This window comes from Stylophora pistillata, chromosome 13 (genome assembly GCF_964205215.1).
Source record: "Stylophora pistillata chromosome 13, jaStyPist1.2, whole genome shotgun sequence".
NCBI classification, from domain to species: domain Eukaryota; kingdom Metazoa; phylum Cnidaria; class Anthozoa; order Scleractinia; family Pocilloporidae; genus Stylophora; species Stylophora pistillata.
In genome coordinates this window covers 24,795,453-24,816,082 of record NC_142531.1, presented here as the reverse complement: position 1 = coordinate 24,816,082, position 20,630 = coordinate 24,795,453, and the positions used below count along the sequence as shown (strand labels likewise).

The window sequence follows — 20,630 nt, the reverse complement described above, 5'->3', positions numbered from 1 at the left end:
CCCTCAGATCCTCTCGGCCAGGTACAAGTCACGTGCAAGGGAATACATTGGCGCCATCTTCAAATAGGAGCAAATATTTGACTTCAAACTTATCATGTTCTAAGTGACCTCAGAGATGGAAGCTAACTACAACGAAGAGCTAAATGCTACCAGAGAGCTGCTTAAGGGCCTTAGCATCAATCAAGAGACAAAACACGAAGAAGAGCAAGAGAAACAGAACAGACCGTCTATCTCAGGTTAAAAGCTTAATTTTGCATGCCGTTAGCTTCGAGTTAAAAGGTTATATTTTTGCTAAATAATTCGTCTTCAAATGATAACCATGGCTGATTTTCGGAAGATCTAAGCTTAGTAATGCTCCTCAGGACTCATTTCTCAATGTCCTAAGGGAGGAAGGGGTTGAACAAGCTAATGGTGGGGGATCTCTCCGAAAAATACCGGTAGATATTTCGGATAAGGAAAAACCTTCAAGCATAATTAGAGGTTAAGAAGTGCCTTTACTAGCCCATATTACGGTGGAACTTCCATTGATGGAACCAAGGCTCATTTTAAGTCGTAAATGATTTTTAGCGTTTGCATAAGTGACTCAAGGAAACTGTGGGTGACTTATTTAAGACTACCATTGGCAAGATTTCCGTATAACCCCGTACTTCATTACGCATACAATTCTTGGATAAAAGAAAACAGAGGCAAAACAACAGATTACCTTTGGGACTTCAGCTTTTTTTTTTGATTGGCATGGGGTTATACGGAAATCTTTCCCTACCATTTAATGTCATAAACACATTTTGTTTTTCAGATCACTCAGATGACAATGAAGAGAACAAGTTACGGTACAACCGTTTGATCAAAAAAGGCAAAGAATTAGGAAGACAGGGACACCTTGAACCAGCCCTCCAATTATTTGAGAAGGCTTATGTCATATTTGAATCTGAAAAACTTCTTAGAAGAATTGAAAAAATCAAGGTTAAGTTTCATAATTATGATGTGTGACCTTTTGAACAAGGTTTTCAGTTTAACCCTTTAATTTCCAAGATCTGACTGTTAATTCTCCCCTCCAGTTGATACACATTTGCTTGTAAATTAGTCTCAAGAATTTGGTGTAAGATCAACTTCTACCTGATAAGTTTTTATTTATTTTATAATTTTTTTTATTTGGAGATTTACCATAAGGTAGGTGCAGAAACAATAGGACTCTTAAGTCCCCTACTAGGTTTTTACACCACATCTGCAATTCCCACCCATCCCACCCCAGGGGAGGACATCCACCACACAGTAATCTCGTGCGTGGGAAATTAACGTCTCCTACCCCTAACCCTGCGGGAGATGGAGTCTACTGTTTATTTGTCCGTATCCAAGAAGACTAGAATATCTATCCATTTCTTGATATTATAGAAAGGTAGCAAATACTCTTCAGTTATTTTAAGACCATGAGTATTGGTCCAGCCGGGGCACGAACCCTCGACCTCCCGCACATCACATTCTGGCACTCTAACCAACTGAGCTAACTGTTTGAGTATTCTCAGTACTTGTTTGCAGGATAATGTATGGATAGTAAAGGGAGATGTTACGTGTTAATCACTTCTAGGAATTCAAGTGTTTTTTAGCAGTGTTATGAAAATTATCTTTATTTTCTCACTTCTATTTGATGACTGTAAATGACACACTCATCTTTAACTTCAGAACACCTTCTTTAACTTTCTCAGGGAACGTAGAGTGAAGTTATGTCTTGAAGTTGTCGATAGAGGAGTTAGCCCTTTAACTTGAACTACTTAACATGTAACCTCTCCCTATAATATCTATACATTATCCAGCAAATAGGTGATGAGAGTACTCAAACTTATCAGGAAGTTATCGTGATCTTATACCAAATTCTATGGGAAAATTCATTACTTAACAAGGGAATTCTGCATTAAATTGCATGCAAAAACCAATATTGCTCAAATTGTAAAGTGATGAGTGCAATATCTGTTTTCAAATGCACTTTAATGCAGAATTCATCAGTCAAGTAATGGATTCTCCTTGAATCACATAATTGAATTAACATAAGAAAAAAAAAGAAAGAAAACAGCTTTACTTATAGTTGTTATATATTCGTAGATGTGAAACAATATCACTCAGCCTCATTTTCAACTTGCAATTCCAAGCTAAATACCTCGCTTCATCAACTGATTCGAAGGCAAGATTTTATTCATTGATATGATTCTGGTAGATATATTTTAGTTTAAGTTTAAGTTTAATTGATTCCCCACAGGAATGGCAGGAGAAAGGAACAAAACTTTCGTTCCAATTGGCACCTGACCCCTTTTTTACCCACCCATCCCACCCCGGGGAGGACATCCATCACACAGGAATCTCGTGTGTGGGAAATTAACGTCTCCTACCCCAACCCTGCAGGAGACGGGACCTCCATTTATCTTCCCAATCCAAGAAGACTAGAAAGTCTAACCATTTGCAGATATTATTACAAAGGCAGCACTTTCTTCTCAGTTAATTTAAGACCCTGAGTGTTGGTCTGGCCGGATTTGAACTCACGACCTCCCGCACAACAGTGCGGCTCTATACCAATTGAGCTAACCGATATATAACTAGTTTATATATTGTGTAGAATTGTGTAGAAGCTAGAGTGGAGAATTAATAATCAGATCTTGGGTGTGAAAGGGTTAATTGGATTTTTTAATGTTAACATTGCCTTGACATATTCAGTTGAAGAAATGGCTGTTTCTGTTGGCAGTAGTGAACTTATTTTGAAATTCTTGAAGTTCACTTCAAACTTGAAAATTATCTATACTAATATTTTAACTACCTAATATTGAGGGTAAAGATAATGAAGGGTAAATAAAAAAGAGCTGAGTTGCAGTTTTTTTAAATATGTTGATGGCAGGCTGAAGTTAAGAGTTTTTCCCTTGGCAAAGGGTGTACCACAGATCTTTTGTCAGCACTGTCTAGTTTAGAGTTGATTGGTGGATCTCACAGCATATAAAAAATGATTGCAGTTTTCTTTCATTTGCTGTCTGTTTCCTCAAAAGTTCTGTTAGTAAGTTAAAGACCTTTAAATATTTGTGATTCAGGAAGCTATAGAACGATATAAAGAGGAAGAAGAAGAAGAAGATGATGATGAAGGAGATGATGGAATGTGTGAAGTTGGCAATGGCTTTTCTTTACCAGCTGAGATTTACCAATCTCTGTATCCGTATCAACTTAATGGTGTCCTGTGGTTCTGGAATCTTTACCAGAAAGGCATGGGAGGCATTCTTGGCGATGACATGGGGTATGTACCTCCTGTACCTTTAGTTTTTAATACCTGAATAGTAATTCTCTCTTGTAGCTTCCACATGCCCCCTTGTAAATTAGTTCAGAGAACTTGGTTTTACATCAGGACCACACCTGCTAAGGGATGCCTGATCTGTTCTCATAACCTGTTTGGAGGATGTTTTAAGGAAATTGTGAGAACAAGTTACATGTTAATCCCTTCTGCAAGTTACACGATTAATGTATAGAATTTTATTCAAGGCTGTTATCAAAATTACATGTGTACAGTGAATAGAAAATGAAAAACATAATCTTAATGTAGTTTAAACGGGCATTAACCCTTTACATCCTAACGTCAGTATGCATATTCTCCATACATTTTCTATACATTTTCTAAGGTGCTGACAAGGAGAATTTGTTCAAGAATCATGAGCTTCTTTAGTTGGTGATCATTTCCTTTATTCTCCTAACTTAATATGTGATTCAGGGGTGAGATTGTAAGGAGAAATTAGATGCTCGTCTCTCTTACGGGTGGACAAAGGGTTGAGAATCAACAGTAACAGATTTTAAATCTGGGGATTTGTTTTTGTAGACTGGGCAAGACAATTCAGGTGATATCATTCCTTGCTGGGATGTTTGATGCAGAGCTCATCAAGAAAGTGTTGATTGTACTGCCAGTGTCAGTGATGCCAAACTGGGAAAAGGAGTTCAGCAAATGGTAGGAAGAAGAGTTCTTATATCACCTCATCATCTTACACCCGTACATCAGTATGTATATTCTCCATACTGTTCTCTATACATTTCTTATGGTACTAAAAGGAGAATTTTGTTTAAAAATCAAGAGCTTCATTCTTATTATTCTCATAATGTTGGGAGAAGTTGGATGTTTTTTCCACACATTGAGGCAAATTTCATCAGTTTTTAAAATTAATCTTCGGTAAAAAATAGTTATGATTAGGTTTTTAAAATTGTTGTATTTACATTTATGAGTTGAGTTCGATGAAGTAGGTTATTTTATTTTTCAAAAGGGCCCCTGGAATCCGTGTTAGAGCCTTTCATGGGACCAACAAGAAGGAACGCATGAGAAACCTGGAAAAAATACAGAGAAGAAATGGAGTCTGCTTAACTACCTATGGTAGGTTATTTTGGTTTGTTGTTTGATACCAGGCAGCCTTTGGCTGTTTTTGTGAAGAGATCTACAAACTTCAGTGATAAAATGTCTCAATACCGCTGTCTGTTTCTGACTCGTGGCTGATGTGGAAACATGTGAAAAAAAGGGTGGAGTAGAAAAAAAAAAAGCACGGAACTGGGAAAAATTTGTAAACGCTCATGGACCCCAAGGAACTCACCGTTTGAGGTTTTTCATTTAATTTCAGAAAGTACCAAAGGGATACAGATTATATAATATATTAGATAAGGATGATTTAATCTTTGGAGCAAGATTGTCACAAGGATCCAATAGACATTTGACTTCCGATTTCATAATGATTTTTTTGGCCGTAGGTTTAATTGTATCCAGCCATGAGTCATTGGGGGCCTTAACATGGGTAAGTGACAAACACATCTATTTCCTCAAGCCATTTTCATTGAAATGCTTAATTCCTCATTTTGAGAATTTTTTGTTGCCATCCTATTTAACAGATACTGATTGCGTTTGATCATTTGTCCTTTCCTTTTTTTCAGGATTATATCATTTTGGACGAAGGACACAAAATCAAAAACACGGCAACGAAGACATCAAAAAATCTTCGATTGATCCCTGCGAAACATCATTTTATATTAACTGGGACACCAGTACAGAATAACTTGAGGGTTAGTCCATATATTTGAAATTCAAAAAAAAAAATTCGGAAAAGGTTTTGGAAATCTTTTCTGTTTAAAATTGATCAATACCGGTTAGATGTTGTCGATTTTTCGCGACAGTCGATTTCCTCGATCGTTTTTCCAGAGAGAAAGTGATGTGAACAATCTATAATATATGTACAGAAATGTAATAGACATGTACACATGACAAACAATCAAAGAGGACTGGGAACCAACAGTGCGCGAGACACTAACGTAACAAACAATCAAATAGAGCGCAGACAAAACAGTGAGCGAGAAACATACGTATCAAACAGTCAAACAGAACACAGAGAAAACAGTGCGCGATACACTAACATAACAGCAATCAAACAGAACTCAGAGAAATCTGTGTAAGACACTAACGTAACAAACGAAGACGTAAGACAGAAAAAAACTGCGCGGGGCACTAATGTGACAAACAGTCAAACAGAACACAGAAAACAATGTGCGAGACATTAACGTAACAAACAATCAAACAGAACACAGGGAAAAGATTGCGCGAGACACTAACGTAACAAACAATCAAACGGAACGCAGAGAAAACAGTGCGCTAAGCACTAACGTAACAAACGATGAAACAGAACATAGAGAAAACAGTGCGCGATACACTAACATAACGATCAAACAGAACACAGAGAAATCAGTGCAAGACACTAACGTAACAAACAATTAAACAGAACACAGAGAAAACAGTGCGCGAAAAACTAACGTAACAGACAATTAAACAGAACACAGAGAAAACAGTGCGCGAAAAACTAACGTAACAAACAATGAAACAGAACACAGCGAATACAGTGCGCGAGACACTAACGTAACAGACAATTAAACAGAACACAGAAAACAGCGCGCGAGACACTAACGTAACAAACAATGAAACAGAACACAGAGAAAACAGTGCGCGATACACTAACATAACAGCAATCAAACAGAACTCAGAGAAATCTGTGTAAGACACTAACGTAACAAACGAAGACGTAAGACAGAAAAAAACTGCGCGGGGCACTAATGTGACAAACAGTCAAACAGAACACAGAAAACAATGCGCGAGACATTAACGTAACAAACAATCAAACAGAACACAGGGAAAAGATTGCGCGAGACACTAACGTAACAAACAATCAAACAGAACGCAGAGAATACGGTGCGCTAAGCACTAACGTAACAAACGATGAAACAGAACATAGAGAAAACAGTGCGCGATACACTAACATAACAACGATCAAACAGAACACAGAAATCAGTGCAAGACACTACCGTAACAAACAATTAAACAGAACACAGAGAAAACAGTGCGCGAAAAACTAACGTAACAGACAATTAAACAGAACACAGAGAAAACAGTGCGCGAAAAACTAACGTAACAGACAATTAAACAGAACACAGAGAAAACAGTGCGCGTAAACCTAACGTAACAGACAATTAAACAGAACAAAGGGAAAACAGTGCGCGAAAAACTAACGTAATAATCAATGAAAAAGAACACAGAGAAAACAGTACGCGAGACACTAACGTAACAAACAATCAAACAGAACATAGAGAAAACAGTGCGCGAGACACTAACGTAACAAACAATAAAACAGAACATAGAGAAAACAGTGCGCGAGACACTAACGTAACAAACAATGAAACAGAACGTAGAGAAAACAGCGCGCGAGACACTAACGTAACAAACAATAAAACAGAACATAGAGAAAACAGTGCGCGAGACACTAACGTAACAAACAATAAAACAGAACATAGAGAAAACAGTGCGCGAGACACTAACGTAACAAACAATAAAACAGAACATAGAGAAAACAGAGCGCGAGACACTAGCGTAACGAACAATGAAACAGAACACAGAGGAAACAGTACGCGAGACACTAGCGTAACAAACAATGAAACAGAACACAGAGAAAAGAGTGCGCGAGACACTAACGTAACAAACAATTAAACAGAACACAGAAAACAGCGCGCGAGACACTAACGTAACAAACAATGAAACAGAACACAGAGAAAACAGTGCGCGAGACACTAACGTAACAAACAATGAAACAGAACACAGAGAAAATAGTGCCCGAGACACTAAGGTAACAGACAATTAAACAGAACACAGAGAAAACAGTGCGCGAGACACTAACGTAACAAACAATGAAACGGAACACAGAGAAAACAGCGCGCGAGAGACACTAACTAACAGACAATGAAACAGAACATAGAGAAAACAGTGCGCGAGACACTAACGTAACAAACAATGAAACAGAACACAGAGAAAACAGTGCGCGAGACACTAACGTAACAAACAATGAAACAGAACACAGAGGAAACAGTGCGCGAGACACTAACGTAACAGACAATTAAACAGAACACAGAGAAAACAGCGCGCGAGACACTAACGTAACAAACAATGAAACAGAACACAGAGAAAACAGTGGGCGAGACACTAACGTAACTAACAATGAAACAGAACACAGAGAAAACAGTGCGCGAGACACCAACGTAACAAACAATGAAACAGAACACAGAGAAAACAGTGCGCGAGACACTAACGTAACATACAATGAAACAACACAGAGAAAACAGTTCACAAGACACTAACGTAACAAATAATGAAACAGAACACAGAACGAGCAGTACGCGCAATACTTACGCAACAAAGAACAAAATAGTGCACGAGGCTTTGAGAAGCTCAAAAACAAAAAAATCAGTCCAAAGTTTTATTATATTTACAGGAGATGTGGGCCTTGTTTGACTTTGCGTGTGAAGGGAAGCTGCTGGGAACGTCGCGAACATTTAAGAAAGAATACGAAGACCCAATCGTGCGGGTTAGTTCATAAAACTGTCAAGCTGTTAAATGCTATGAATAGATTTTCACAGGGTGAATCCTTCTGATAGGCAGTAATCGCAAAGATGTCAAGTCGTCATGTTGGTAACCCTTCCACTCCCAAGATCTCGTTGATAATTCCCCATACTGTCTCTCATACAATTCTTATGGTGTTAGTTTGGAGAATTTGGCATTGCATCAACTAACAATCTCCTAATTGATATTTTTCTGTATTCTCATTACTCGTCTGCTTGATATTGTATTGGTATTGTATTGATATTGTATTGATATTGATATTGTATTGATATTGATATTGTATTGATATTGATATTGTATTGATATTAATATTGTATTGATATTGTATTGATATTGATATTGTAAAGAGAAATTCTGTCTTGGTCACTGATGGGAGCTAAAGGGTAAAATTGCGCTGATTTCAGGCGAGAGAAAGAGATGCATCAGCATATGAAAAACGCATGGGGATGGAGATGTCAGAAAGTCTGCGTCAACTCATTCAACCTCATTTTCTGCGGCGGACGAAAGCGATGGTTCTAGAGAAGAAAAAAGAAAAAACTGATGTTGTAGATGGATCAGAGGAATCGGATAAGGAAAATAAACAGGGAAGTACCACAAGGTAATACACTCAGAGGTAAATGGGAAAGTGATGAAAAAGCATTCACGGATCAGTGGTCAAAAAGACGGCTCAGGAGATTGGTTGAAGGCGACAAATGTTGGAACATCCACTTCCAACTCCGTCACTCTGGCACCACAGGCGGACCACCTCTCTCAGGTGGTCTGCCTGTACGGCCCCTCGATTGGATTTGTTTTTGCAGTAATTCCGGGCTCAACTCCTGTGGCGTTTTGTAAATATATAATAATAATAATAATAATAATTTTATTTATATAGCGCTAAAATCCAATAATTGTCCAAAGCGCTACCTAATAACAATATAAAATATAAAAATATGTAATATAAAATATCTACAATATACAATATAATTCAAATATAGCCTAAGTTATCTACTATATAAATCAAAAACATCTCAAAACAAAACGAATCTCATAACCTATATGCTAACTTAAATATCACTGGTTACTGCCCTTAAGTCGCAACTTTTATGTGTTTGCAATCTCCCCAGTCAATACAGAGAGCTTATAGATACCTCCAAATTTCGGAACAATGTCCTTATCTGAAAATCTGCGTGCCTACCCCTCCCCCCTCCCCAAATCCAACAACAGTCAACTGATAACAAGTTAGGGTTAATGCTGGGTTAAGGGAGGGGTAGGTGGGTAGTTGCTTAGAAACTAACATTGATCCAAAAGCTCTATAAAAAGGAACACACGATTGATTGATTTAGGTATCTGTTTAGTCATTCATTTAAGCCTGGGAGTTGGAGGCTGGGACGAGGGTACTTAAATTTACCACTAACAACATAGGGAACTCCTGACAGAGGGCTTCTGTAATAAACTGTGGCCATGGAGTAATCATTGCTCAATCTGTCTTAACTTAAATTTTCAGAATGCCTAAGGAATTAACTAGGAAAAACGACTTTGTTGTGTGGCTTTATATGTCCGAAAGTCAAGTCAAAATCTACAGAGACTTTTTAGGATTGGAAAGAGTCAAAGAGGTATGCAGTGTCAGTGATTCGATGGTCAACACAATTATGGACCAAGTTATTCAGAGAGATGATAACTCGTGAAAATAACCTTTCCTAACTGAATCGATTAAGCGCTAAGTAAATTCTCCAAAAAAATACATGGTAATAACGACCTTAACCTTGAGAAAAACTTAAGTCAATATAGAAACAGAAAAAAATGCATAAGCAGAACGAATGGACAAAAGAAGGCGAATTGACACGGTCTCTATTCGTGCAAAATTGGACACTTTTTCAGGTTTTGCTCCAATTTGTGAGAACTGTCATTTTTAGTTGTCAGAAATCATCTTAAAGTTTGTTTTTTTGTTTTTCCCTAAGACTTTCATTAACGAGTTGATAATGCTGTTACATAAGCTGTTTGATTCATCAAAATAGCTTGGTTTTATTGTTGAAGAAAAGATATGGAAGGAAATTGTATATCCGTATAATATTTTCAGATGTTAATAAGCACTCGCTCCCCATTGGCTGAGTTGAATGTTCTGAAGAAGATCTGTGATCATCCTCGACTGCTATCCACACTGGCTTGTGAGCAGCTCGGCTTGGATGAAGAGGCCAGGTTTGTTCTGCAATATAATATGCAAGTATTTTATAGCCGTTGACAAAATGCTAGAGCGAGAGAGATGAGTGTAACTGTCGGCAAAACACAGTTACCTGAGTAAATAAACCTATCAAAATGACGGTTTTTATTTCAAGACTTTGCGAGAAATTTTGTTAATCTATAGAAATGCATGCTTGTATGAAAATGTTTTAATGCGTCAGTGTCTTGCATTTTTTTCTCCCAGTTCTCAGGAGTCGGGTGTGCACTGAAGTTAACTTTTAGTACAGCTTTGGATGCTTGTACAAAAACAAACGAACTTGTTAAATCAGGAAATTTTTATCTCAGAAAGATACCGAAAGGGTCGTTCATGCCTTTATTTCACCGCCCAGTTAGCCCAATGGATAGTGCGCTTGACTGTTGTGCGGTAGGTCGAGGGTTCGAGCCCCGGCCGGACCAACACTCAAGGTCTTAAAATAATTGAGAAGAATTTGCTACCTTTCTATAACATCAAGAAAGGGTTAGATATTCTAGTCTTCTCGGATAGGGACGAATAAATGGAGGTCCCGTCTCCTGCAGGGTTGGAGGTAGGAGACGTTAATTTCCCATGCACGAGATTACTGTGTGATGGATGTCCTCCCCTGGGGTGGGATGGGTGGGTTTACTGGGCCCGCAGTAATTGGCGCAAGCTGTTGCGGTGTCCCTGCCAGTTGGCGAAGCTAATAAACTATAAACTAAACTAAAACTATTTCCTCTAAACTGGATTACTGCAATGGCCTGTTTTACGGCTTGCCCTCTTCTGAAATACAGAAACTTCAAAGACTACAAAATTCTGCCGCCCGACTTATTACGCGTGCGAAAAAATTTGAACATATTACTCCAGTCCTCATCAATCTGCACTGGCTCCCTATAGAACATCGTGTTGGTTTCAAGCCGCTTCTCTGTACCTATAACACACTTCATGGTCTGGCTGATTACTTGGCAAATCTGTTAACTCTCTATACACCTGTCCGCTCTCTCCGTTCCTCAAGGTTTATAAATCTTTCTCGCCCAAGATCTAGAGCCTCTACCTATGGCGACTGATCCTTTGCGTGTGCATCCCCCATGCTTTGGAACAAAACTTCCTGATTTTATGATATTCCGAAACTTTAGATTTTTCTAAAACCAGGATCAAGACTCACCTTTTTAAAATCGCTTATAATTTGTAGTTAATTTTTATCTTATTTTTGTAATTACTTTAAATCTCATGTAAAAGCATTGAGACTCGTGTATAGTGCGTTTTAAGAACTGTAATTATTATTATTATTAGTATGTACCGACCGTTGTGGTCACGTCCCCACAAAAACGTCAAAGTTGTTTCAGTCTATGAACTGAACTCGAGTTTTGTATGTCAGGCTTGTAGAAATGGACGCCGTGGAAGACGATTCAAGATCATTTGCCACTCAACCGAAAAGCCTGGGACCCTCAGACAAGGTGCTGACACAGGAGTCAGGGAAAATGGTGTTCTTGGTGTCCCTGTTGGACAATCTCAAGGCTGAGGGCCACAGGTGTCTGGTGTTTAGTCAGTCAAGAAAGATGCTTGACATAATTCAACGTGTTATTACTCATAAGGTAGGTCGGGGAATTGCTGTGTGTATTTTCTCCAGTTTTCTGCAATCAAAGTGAGGTCACCCTAGTCAGAAAAAATGTCGCATAGTTAATATTTTCAGCTAATTTTTGTTGTTGTTATTGTTTTGCTTTTAGTCTATTTTTTTTTTTTTTTTTGCAAATGAATAAAGGCTGATAGTTTTTAAAGAAACTGTCTGGAGCTGCGTCGGTGGGGGTAACAAAATAATTTGAATATATCAACAAAGTTGAAATGGTAAATTGGCCACCGTTACGATTATAAAAGCTGACGTTTCGAGCGTTAGCCCTTCGCCATTCGCTCCGACGAAGGGCTAACGTTCGAAACATCAGTTTTTATAATCATAACGGTGGCCAATTTACCATTTCAACTTTGTTGATATATTCAAATAATTTTTTTTTGTCTTGATGAGGGGATAACTAAACCAAATCTGAGAAAGGCGGCCCAGCTCAATCTTTCTCTATTCCACCAATTCCTGTTGTAGTAAAATATCAATTTTGATGCCTGTTTTGGTTATCTAAGCGGTTAGCGGATAATTTATTTTTTCTTTTTTAATTTCAAAACGTTATAGATTTACTGTAGGATCAAAATGCAACGAACCTCTCTGGTACAATCATCTTTGGGCCGTGCAAAGTTTATCGCATGACTCGACTTTAGATTCTAAGAAAAACACGACTACGAGTCGGCTGCAAAACAGTAATTGCACGTGAACCTGCGTTGGCGGGAAAGACGCAAAAGCCCTCAACATTATGGGTCAAATTTTTGCTAAATACCGACATTTTCGCAGTCAAATCCGCTGAAAATAACTTTGAAAACTGTTTGCTGTGGTAACAAACGTAAAACAGTAAGGCTTTACGAGATATGAATGTCAATAATATTTTTCGAAAAGTTGAATTCAAATATCAACTGTTTGCTGTGGTAACAAACGTAAAACAGTAAGGCTTTACGAGATATGAATGTCAATAATATTTCCCGAAAAGTTGAGTTCAAATATCGTACTTAAAGTCAAACTTGTCATAGAATCTTAAAGTCTCCGTCACAGTGTTTTTCGGAAACGGAATAAAAAGGGGGTGTTGCGACGTCTATCAGCGGTTCCCTAGTTTACAATCTCCGCGCGGTATTAGGATTTTTAATAAGTTTTCGCGTCAATTTGTCCGATTTTCCCTGGAGTGTCTTTGTCGTTTCTATAAGTACCCTAAATTTGTTTCAATAACTTTGTTTGTTATCATTGTAAAGTAATATTATTTAAGTCAAATCTTCCCGTATTTCAGCAATCTCTGATTAAGTAATTAAATTTTGAAAATCTACTGGTGCGTTCTCTACAGAGCTCACTTGTCTATGTGATCCCAGTCACAAACTATTACTTACACTGTGGCATTTTATCGTCAGGGACACAAGGTTATTCGTATCGACGGGACGATATCAAGTACAGCTGAACGACAACATCTAATCAACACATTCCAGACTGATTCCTCTTACACATGCTTCCTTCTCACCACACAGGTCTGTGACATTTGTTCAGATTTCAGGTTTCTGATACCAGTGTCAGAGTTAAGACACTAGTGTCCAATTTTCGATGTAAGTGTCCGCCTTTAGACACTAATGTCCGATTTTGGACACTCTTGTCCGATTTTAGAGACAAGGGTCCTCCTTTGGACACAAGTGACTGGTTTTAGACATTAGTGTCTGATTAGTTTCCATTTTTGAACGCAAAGCTACGTCGGGCCAAAATCGACTAATGCTTTTAAAACGTTCGCTTTTTAAACTTCGCTGGAGCAACTCGAATTTGATGACCTGTTATTTTTGAAATAGTTCAACTGCCCTTTTTTTAAAAAACTTATTTCTGCAGGTCGGTGGCGTTGGAATAACACTAACCTCTGCCGATCGCGTGGTTATCTGTAAGTATTGAATGTTTGTTCCACGATTTTTAAGATATTTCGATACGACCACCTACCAAATAGTTCTGTACCGATTTTTCAAAATCTAACTTCCAACAGTAGACGTAAGCACGATTAACTGGGAAATGAACTTTATAATTAACCCAGTTTTGACATTTTGTAATTCAGCGTAAGACATAGGAATCAACCTCACTAGCGCTATGGTTTATTTCTCGGACGCGCTTTGATAGTGTTATTGTTCACGCCGAATTTCAAAATCTTCTAATTAGACACACGGTATTTCAAAATAAATCCGCTCGAGCATGGTGCAATCTGAAAAAATAATTCTTGTTTCCTCAGTTGACCCGAGCTGGAATCCCGCCTCAGATGCCCAAGCAGTAGACAGGTACAATACCAGAAAGTGTTTTATTTAGGGAGGGGGAAGGTTGGTTTATCGCAGAGCCCCTTTTAATACACTCAGGGCCCCTTTTGATACACTCAGGGCCCCTTTTGATACACTCAGGGCTCCTTTTGATACACTCAGGGCCCCTTTTGATACACTCAGGGCCCCTTTTGATACACTCAAGGCCTCTTTTGTGACCAGTGTATGGCTGATGGGGCTACCCTGCCTAAATAAAGATGACTTGAATTAATCGGGGCGTATTTTTATTTTGGCGGGGGGTTGTCTATTTGGTTGTTGCGAGGGGAAGTGCGTTACTTTTGAATCTGGGGAAACTGATCTATTCCGTTGTTCAAAAGCATTCCAAAAAAAACAATGTAAAAAATCCCGTAATGCATCGAGATAAGGACTAAGTCAACCACAAACTTTTGATACGTTTTGATATTCTGTGGAAACTTGTCCCAATTAGTGAATACATTGTTACAGTTTATCGTAACCGAATGGTGCGGTACTCAGTGTTCAAACTCAAACACGTGGCTAAAAGATAAGAATGAATAAAGGCTGATAGTTTCGAAAGAAACTGTTTGGGGCTGCATCGGTGGGAGTAACGAAATAATTTGGATATATCAACACAGTTAAGAACAAGTGTGTTTTTATAAACAGAGCGTACAGAATTGGACAGAAAAAGACTGTTGTTATTTACCGGCTCATAACATGTGGAACACTTGAAGAGAAGATTTACCGCAAGCAGATCTTCAAAGATGCTCTGATGAAGCAGACCACAGGCTTGTCCAAGAATCCCTTTAGGTAAAGCCAGTGAGATCTTTTTTTCTTTCGTGGGGAAACTTAGTTGATCACGTGTTTGTTTTGTGTTGTGCTTGATTATTTGTTGAATTACCGTCTCGCGCTCTCTTTTCTGTCATCTGTTTGATTGTCTGTCACGTTAGTGTCTCTCGCACTGTCTTTTCTGTGTTCTGTTTGACTCTTCGTTACTGAAGTGTCTCGGGTACCGTTTTCGCTGTATTTTTTTTGCTCATTTTAACCTTGGTGTTTTGCGCATTGTTTTTTCTGTGGTCTCTTTGATTGTTTGTTACGTCACGGTCAGTATCTCGCGCACTATTTTCTCTGCCCTCCGTTTCATTGTTTGTTGTGTCAGTGCCTCGCGCACTGTTTTCTCTTTGTCCCGTTTGTTTTGATGATGTATCGCATCCCGTGAATCATTTTGCATCGTTGAAGATGGGAACCATTACATTCCCTGTGCAGCGGTAACGAGGCTTAGCAAGACCCGGGCTACAGTCTGGCTAGACGTACGTGGTCGTTCATTTCAAGGCCCTCAGGGTCCCTCTCAGTGGCTTTGACATGACCTTTCCTTTAGGGTTGTTCATCATAACCTCTCCATTTAAGGAGGCGTTCTCATCTCTTTTTTATGTCTACTCATTCTAAATCTAACACTGACCTATTCATTTTACAGATATTTCAGTCACCAAGAGTTACGTGACCTGTTCACACTGGAAGATCCTCATCATTCAAATACGCAACTACAGCTTGATCAGATGCACTCAAAACACAGAAAAACTGATAGTAAACTGGAGAAACATATTGAGTTTTTACACACCTTGAGTGAGTCACTGAATAATAATGATTCCTTATAGATGCTTATCAACGACATCAACTAGTCCACCTAAAAACGTTTAATGAAATTTAGACCGTTTACCAACCCCTTTTCTAAAGATCTTTCATTCAATAACAATAGATGCACGGTGGCAGTTTGGACGGGTTTGGAGATTGAGGCATGTCAATTCCGTAGCACCTACTTTGTGGGGTACGGATTCTATGGCAATGGACTTCGTTTTACGTGAATTTTCGGGTTGGCTACGTTCCAGTTACCACTACCCTGAATTTATCCATTCTGCACTGTGAATATAATTTGACATGACATTGATATGCACAGCAATATCCCTGCGTTGCGGCATCCTGCAGGGACTGGATTATGTTTTCAATGTCCTAGATATCTTTCTTTGAAAAGTTGAGTAATTATTTCAAGTTGGTTGAGTGGTTTTCGCTCTTTTCAGTGGAGTTGGATATTAAAAACTGAATAAATCCGTGGATCAGGGAACAGATAGTGCCCAATTTAAGGGCCGTGAGTAACGGTTTACCTTCAGTCAGTACCTACATTGAATTTGATAAAGTGTTGCCACTCTACAGATATATTTGGTATTTCTGACCATGATCTGATGTATTCTCGTGAAGATGCGGAGACAACTGATGAAGATTCAGTACCTGACAGGGAGGCAATTCAAGCTAGAGTAAGTTGTTCTGCTGTTTAATGTCGTCACGTTCACCCCTTTAGTTGCTTCAATTTTAAGTCTTTGGCAAAATTCCTTTTTCTTGTACCTTTCGGCTGTTAATCTCTTTCTCGGTCGTGGTTTGGGATATCACGCAACGCTTTGGAGGGGAGGGGAGGGGAGAGGAGGGAGCAAGCATATTTCTTGACGATATGCCAAACGTATGGTGCGAAGGAGATCACAAAACCATTTCTGATGTTTAATTTTATCTTTCTTCAAGGAAAATATCTTAAAGAATACATAATGTCATTGTTTTCAGCCTCGTGATTTGTTGACATAAATGAGACCCAGAAGGCTCTTCGTACGTTCCTCTATTGATTCTTTTGTGCGGATTTTACTTCTTGAACTGTTGTATTTTTTCACCTTCTTTAAGGTTCTCCGAGCCCAGAATTTAGTGGCGGCTGAATCAGGATTTTCAGGACAAACTTCATCCGGTACTTTATTTCCCCTATCGGGAGTCCCCAGTACCTGCCCCCGAAGGATCCCAGATAACCAGGAAAGAATGGCTTTACCCCAGGGACAACGGCATTCTCTTCCTTCAAGTGAAAATACCATGAATGCCCGGCAGAAAATACAGGCGAAAATTGATAGTGAGTTGTTCATTATACCCAAACGCGAGGACACGAAGAGATTTCAGCCAAGTCAGGTTTGTGAATCATACTCGGAGCGATTTTGCTTTATTAACCGGTTTGATAATGTAAAATGGCTACCGTAAATAGTTTTTAAAGCTTACATTTCGAGCGTTAGCCCCTTCGTCAGGACTAAGGCTGGAAACGTCGGCTTTAGAAACTATTTACCGTGGCCGATTTACATCATCAACTCAATAAAACCAAGTTATCTTAACCCCCTTCCCAACCGACACAGCAGCACAGAAACTTACCCTCAATACTCAGAGTGATTTATAGGTGATTGTCGCAACAAGATGTTTTTAAATGGCGATCAGAAGTTGTGAAACCTTCTCCTCGTTTGAATGGTATATGTCAGACTGAGAGGCAATAATCATGATCGGATAATGACAGAACAACCATGTGGTCAACCGCACACGTTGCTTCTAAGATGGTTTTTTGATATTTTTCTCTTTGACCAGTTTCATTCGATTCGTTTTTAACTTTCCTGTTTTTCTGTAGACAGTCGAACCTGTCCTTACAGCCACCTCTCTAAACCAGGCATTTTGTCCTGTTCCTTGGGTTACGGTTTAATTCTTAAGAGAGGCTCGATTGTACCAAATGGAAGCATATTATAACCTGATTCTGTAATTTTATCTTCCAAAGAAACGACTGTACAGATGAATTCCTCTTTTTTTCCCACCAGGCTCCAACATCAACAAAAGATTCATCGCCAGACTTTATAGATCTTTGTTCTCCTGCACCTCGTGAGGAGAGTTCTCCGCCACTTCAAATGTATGCTGGGAGTATTATACGCAACTGTTTTGTTTGCAAGCATTGTGTTAATAGTCAACCGGAATATTTCAATAGTTTCTTTTGGCATAATAGTAAAACTATAATGAATTTCATGGATAGACTTAACAGGACTAAGCTGACTTTTAACTGAGGGAAAACCTCAAAATACTGTGATAGCCTTCTATTTTAGATCATTACGGTAGAGGTAAGAACGCAAAAGTTACTGTGACAACCATATTTCCAGAGGGATCTTGTCTCCACCCGCCATTTTACCCCTCGCGTGTCAGCTTCACAAAAAAGGGGCCAAAATATGATTGGTTAAAAATGTGAAGTTACAGAAATCGTTTGGGATCGCAGACGTTTTTTGCGGGCTAGCAGAAGCGTTAATGGGAAATACATATGTCACCTTGTAACTTTCCTTCAGTATCAGTGACTCGCCTGCTGTGACGAAGAAAAACAGACGGAAAAGTATGAGTCAGAGGATTGAACTTCCGGTGATCGACGATGATGACAATGACGAGTTAGATGTGCGCGAGAGCTCACAAGATGGTAACAATGCTGACATAGATGAAGACAACGAGGACGGGGAAGGCTCTCTACTGAACCAGTGTCCCTCAGGGGAACATGTGTCTGATGCCATCAAGATACACAAGTGCGCATGTGTGATAAGCTCGACAGAACGAGAGAAGTACGACTCGTGTCTCGTAAATGGAAGGTTTGTGCTGCTTGATACAATTCTTTTTTTGGTCTGTAAATTTGCCGGAGTTTGGTTGTTATAACTTGGGTAATTTTCGTGCAACTCGGATTTAACTCGGATAATTCTCGTGCAACTCGGATTTAATTCGATTATGGTCTTGCAACTCGGATTTAACTTGGGTAATGTTCATGCAGCTTGGACATAACTTGGATAATGTTTGTGCAACTCGGATTTAACTCGGATATTGTTCGTGCAACTCAGTTATGACTCGTATAATGTTTTTATGAGTCGGATGTCACTCGGATAGTGCTTGTCCAACCCGGATGTAACTCGGATATTGTTCGTGCAACTCAGTTACAACTCGTATAATGTTTGTATGAGTTTGTATGACGCTGGTTTTAAGAATTTGGTATTGGATCAATTAATAAACCACCCAAATGATATTTTCTTTTCTTCTCATCACTTGTCTGCATGATATTGTATCGATTTTGTAAGGAGAAATTCTGTCTTGGTCACTTATGGGAGTGAAAGGGTTAAGAGATTAGCATAGGATTAAGATGTGCAATATAAATGAGAAAGGACAGAAAATGTCGATGAAAAGACTCCGAGGAGACTGGGCACGAGGAGACTGGGCACGAGGAGACTATTTGGTAGTTCACCTTGATCCTCTTGATATTTTTCTTTTATTTACAGACAACTGGAAGTAGAAGGCAAGGTATCGGAGGCCGCTATGAGTTACATGGACGCCCTGGAATTGATGGACAGTGACTATTCTGTACACGTCAAAGTTCTGGAGCTTGCTGAGCAAATGAATTTCCAACCTCCGTTGATTGAAACAGCATAGCATTTGATCAAGAAAGCCCGGTAAAGTTGGGTTAATAGATCAAAAAAGTTAAAAGAAGCAAAGTTTTTCCAAAAGACAATATAGCCAAATTGTTTAAAATGTTTTGTGAAAAACCTGACGTAAATGGGAAGAAAGCAAGCTATTTCGAAATACGAATTTGCATGTGCCGTTGTTTTAATCTTAATATTCTCCGTGGTTCCGCAATGCTACACAACTATTCCCCCTGAAAACCCGTAAATTAAAGTAAATTGGCGACACTGTAAGTGTTTGCTTACTGTAGTTGAAAACATTCCTTCAGATTAAATACAAGGCAGAATGATTCATCTTTCCTATATTAAAATCAATTTTGGGCCGTCAATTTTGTGTGTTTTTCCTTTAACTTTGTTGCTGATTGTTTAATTGATAGTGTTCGTATTTTAGCGAACGATAGCTTCTGTTTTTAACCACTTGTATCCGCTTTCGGAATCGAAAAGCGCTACATTTCTTATTCTTTTCTTGTGCTTTTTAATCAAGAACCACCAGGTAACCTCGGGGACACAAACTAGAAAGTGCGGAATGCAAATTCAGTGCGAACGAATACCCATGAGATGGTTCTCATTAGGTGCAAGGTGTTACGACCGACCTTAGGGTAAAGTTCTGGAACACTCCCTCAAACGAGAGGGACCAGGACTCTTCTTCCGGTTTTTCTTCCTTTATTTAGCTAACTGCTCAAATCTTCAACAAGCTAAATCAAGTCTAAAACACGAAATACAAGAAAATATTATCTCCGTCTTAATCAAAGTAAACTCGGGTCCTTGAAAGTTCTCTATGTTGTATCCAAGTCACAGCCCCTTGAAAAAGCCGAGAAAATCCTAAATATTAAAATATGAATATGCTTGTGAATAAGTCAAATGTAATAAAAAATATTGTCCCAATGCTTATTGGCAATTGAAGTTTCTATTCTTTGAATAATCACGTTCCTCTACCTCAGCCGAAAAGAGGATTTCCTCAAAAATGAAGATAGAAAGAGCCCATTAGATCATATCAGTTAAGGCGGTATATTGATGTTTAATTATTAATTTAGCGCATAAGAAATGACGTGATTGTCTATAGATGTGTGCAAGTTTAAAAGTTAGCTCTGTTGTAGGCCGAGAAAATTCCCTCTGAATAATAATAGAGTTTTGATGACAAGAAAACGGCTCTCTGGAATTTGGGTAAGGTCGAGGTCTCATAAAGCTCATAACGAACTTGTATTGTTTAAATATTCAAGCGCTTCTATCTTAGCCAAAAAGAGGATTTCCTGGACAATCAATACAATATTAGAAAGAGCGTGATTAGCTCCGTCTTGAGTGCAAGAGAAAATCCTCTTTGAATATT

At 38.7% G+C, this 20,630-nt stretch overlaps 1 protein-coding gene across 1 annotated transcript; it reads left to right on the top strand.

Moving 5' to 3' along the window:
- Positions 1-26: 26 nt before the first annotated feature.
- On the top strand, positions 27-19,632 carry LOC111338350 (DNA excision repair protein ERCC-6-like). The gene is made up of 22 exons (XM_088743533.1): positions 27-236; positions 797-963; positions 3,069-3,268; positions 3,842-3,967; positions 4,278-4,384; positions 4,753-4,796; positions 4,933-5,061; positions 7,806-7,898; positions 8,338-8,531; positions 9,417-9,525; positions 9,990-10,108; positions 11,482-11,698; positions 13,101-13,214; positions 13,561-13,609; positions 13,949-13,994; positions 14,652-14,795; positions 15,460-15,608; positions 16,194-16,294; positions 16,707-16,979; positions 17,645-17,733; positions 18,158-18,448; positions 19,124-19,632. Exons 1-22 carry the CDS (start codon positions 116-118, stop codon positions 19,272-19,274), a joined length of 3,033 nt encoding a protein of 1,010 aa, XP_088599659.1. The 5' UTR covers positions 27-115; the 3' UTR covers positions 19,275-19,632.
- Positions 19,633-20,630: the final 998 nt, after the last annotated feature.

Bases quoted from the DNA above. Each gene is read 5' to 3' on its own strand.
- LOC111338350 (XM_088743533.1), top strand. From the start codon at position 116: ATGGAAGCTAACTACAACGAAGAGCTAAATGCTACCAGAGAGCTGCTT. The intron at 9,526-9,989 runs GTATGCAGTGTC...TAATATTTTCAG, and splicing joins GATTGGAAAGAGTCAAAGAG to ATGTTAATAAGCACTCGCTC. The intron at 18,449-19,123 runs GTTTGTGCTGCT...TTTTATTTACAG, and splicing joins TCGTGTCTCGTAAATGGAAG to ACAACTGGAAGTAGAAGGCA.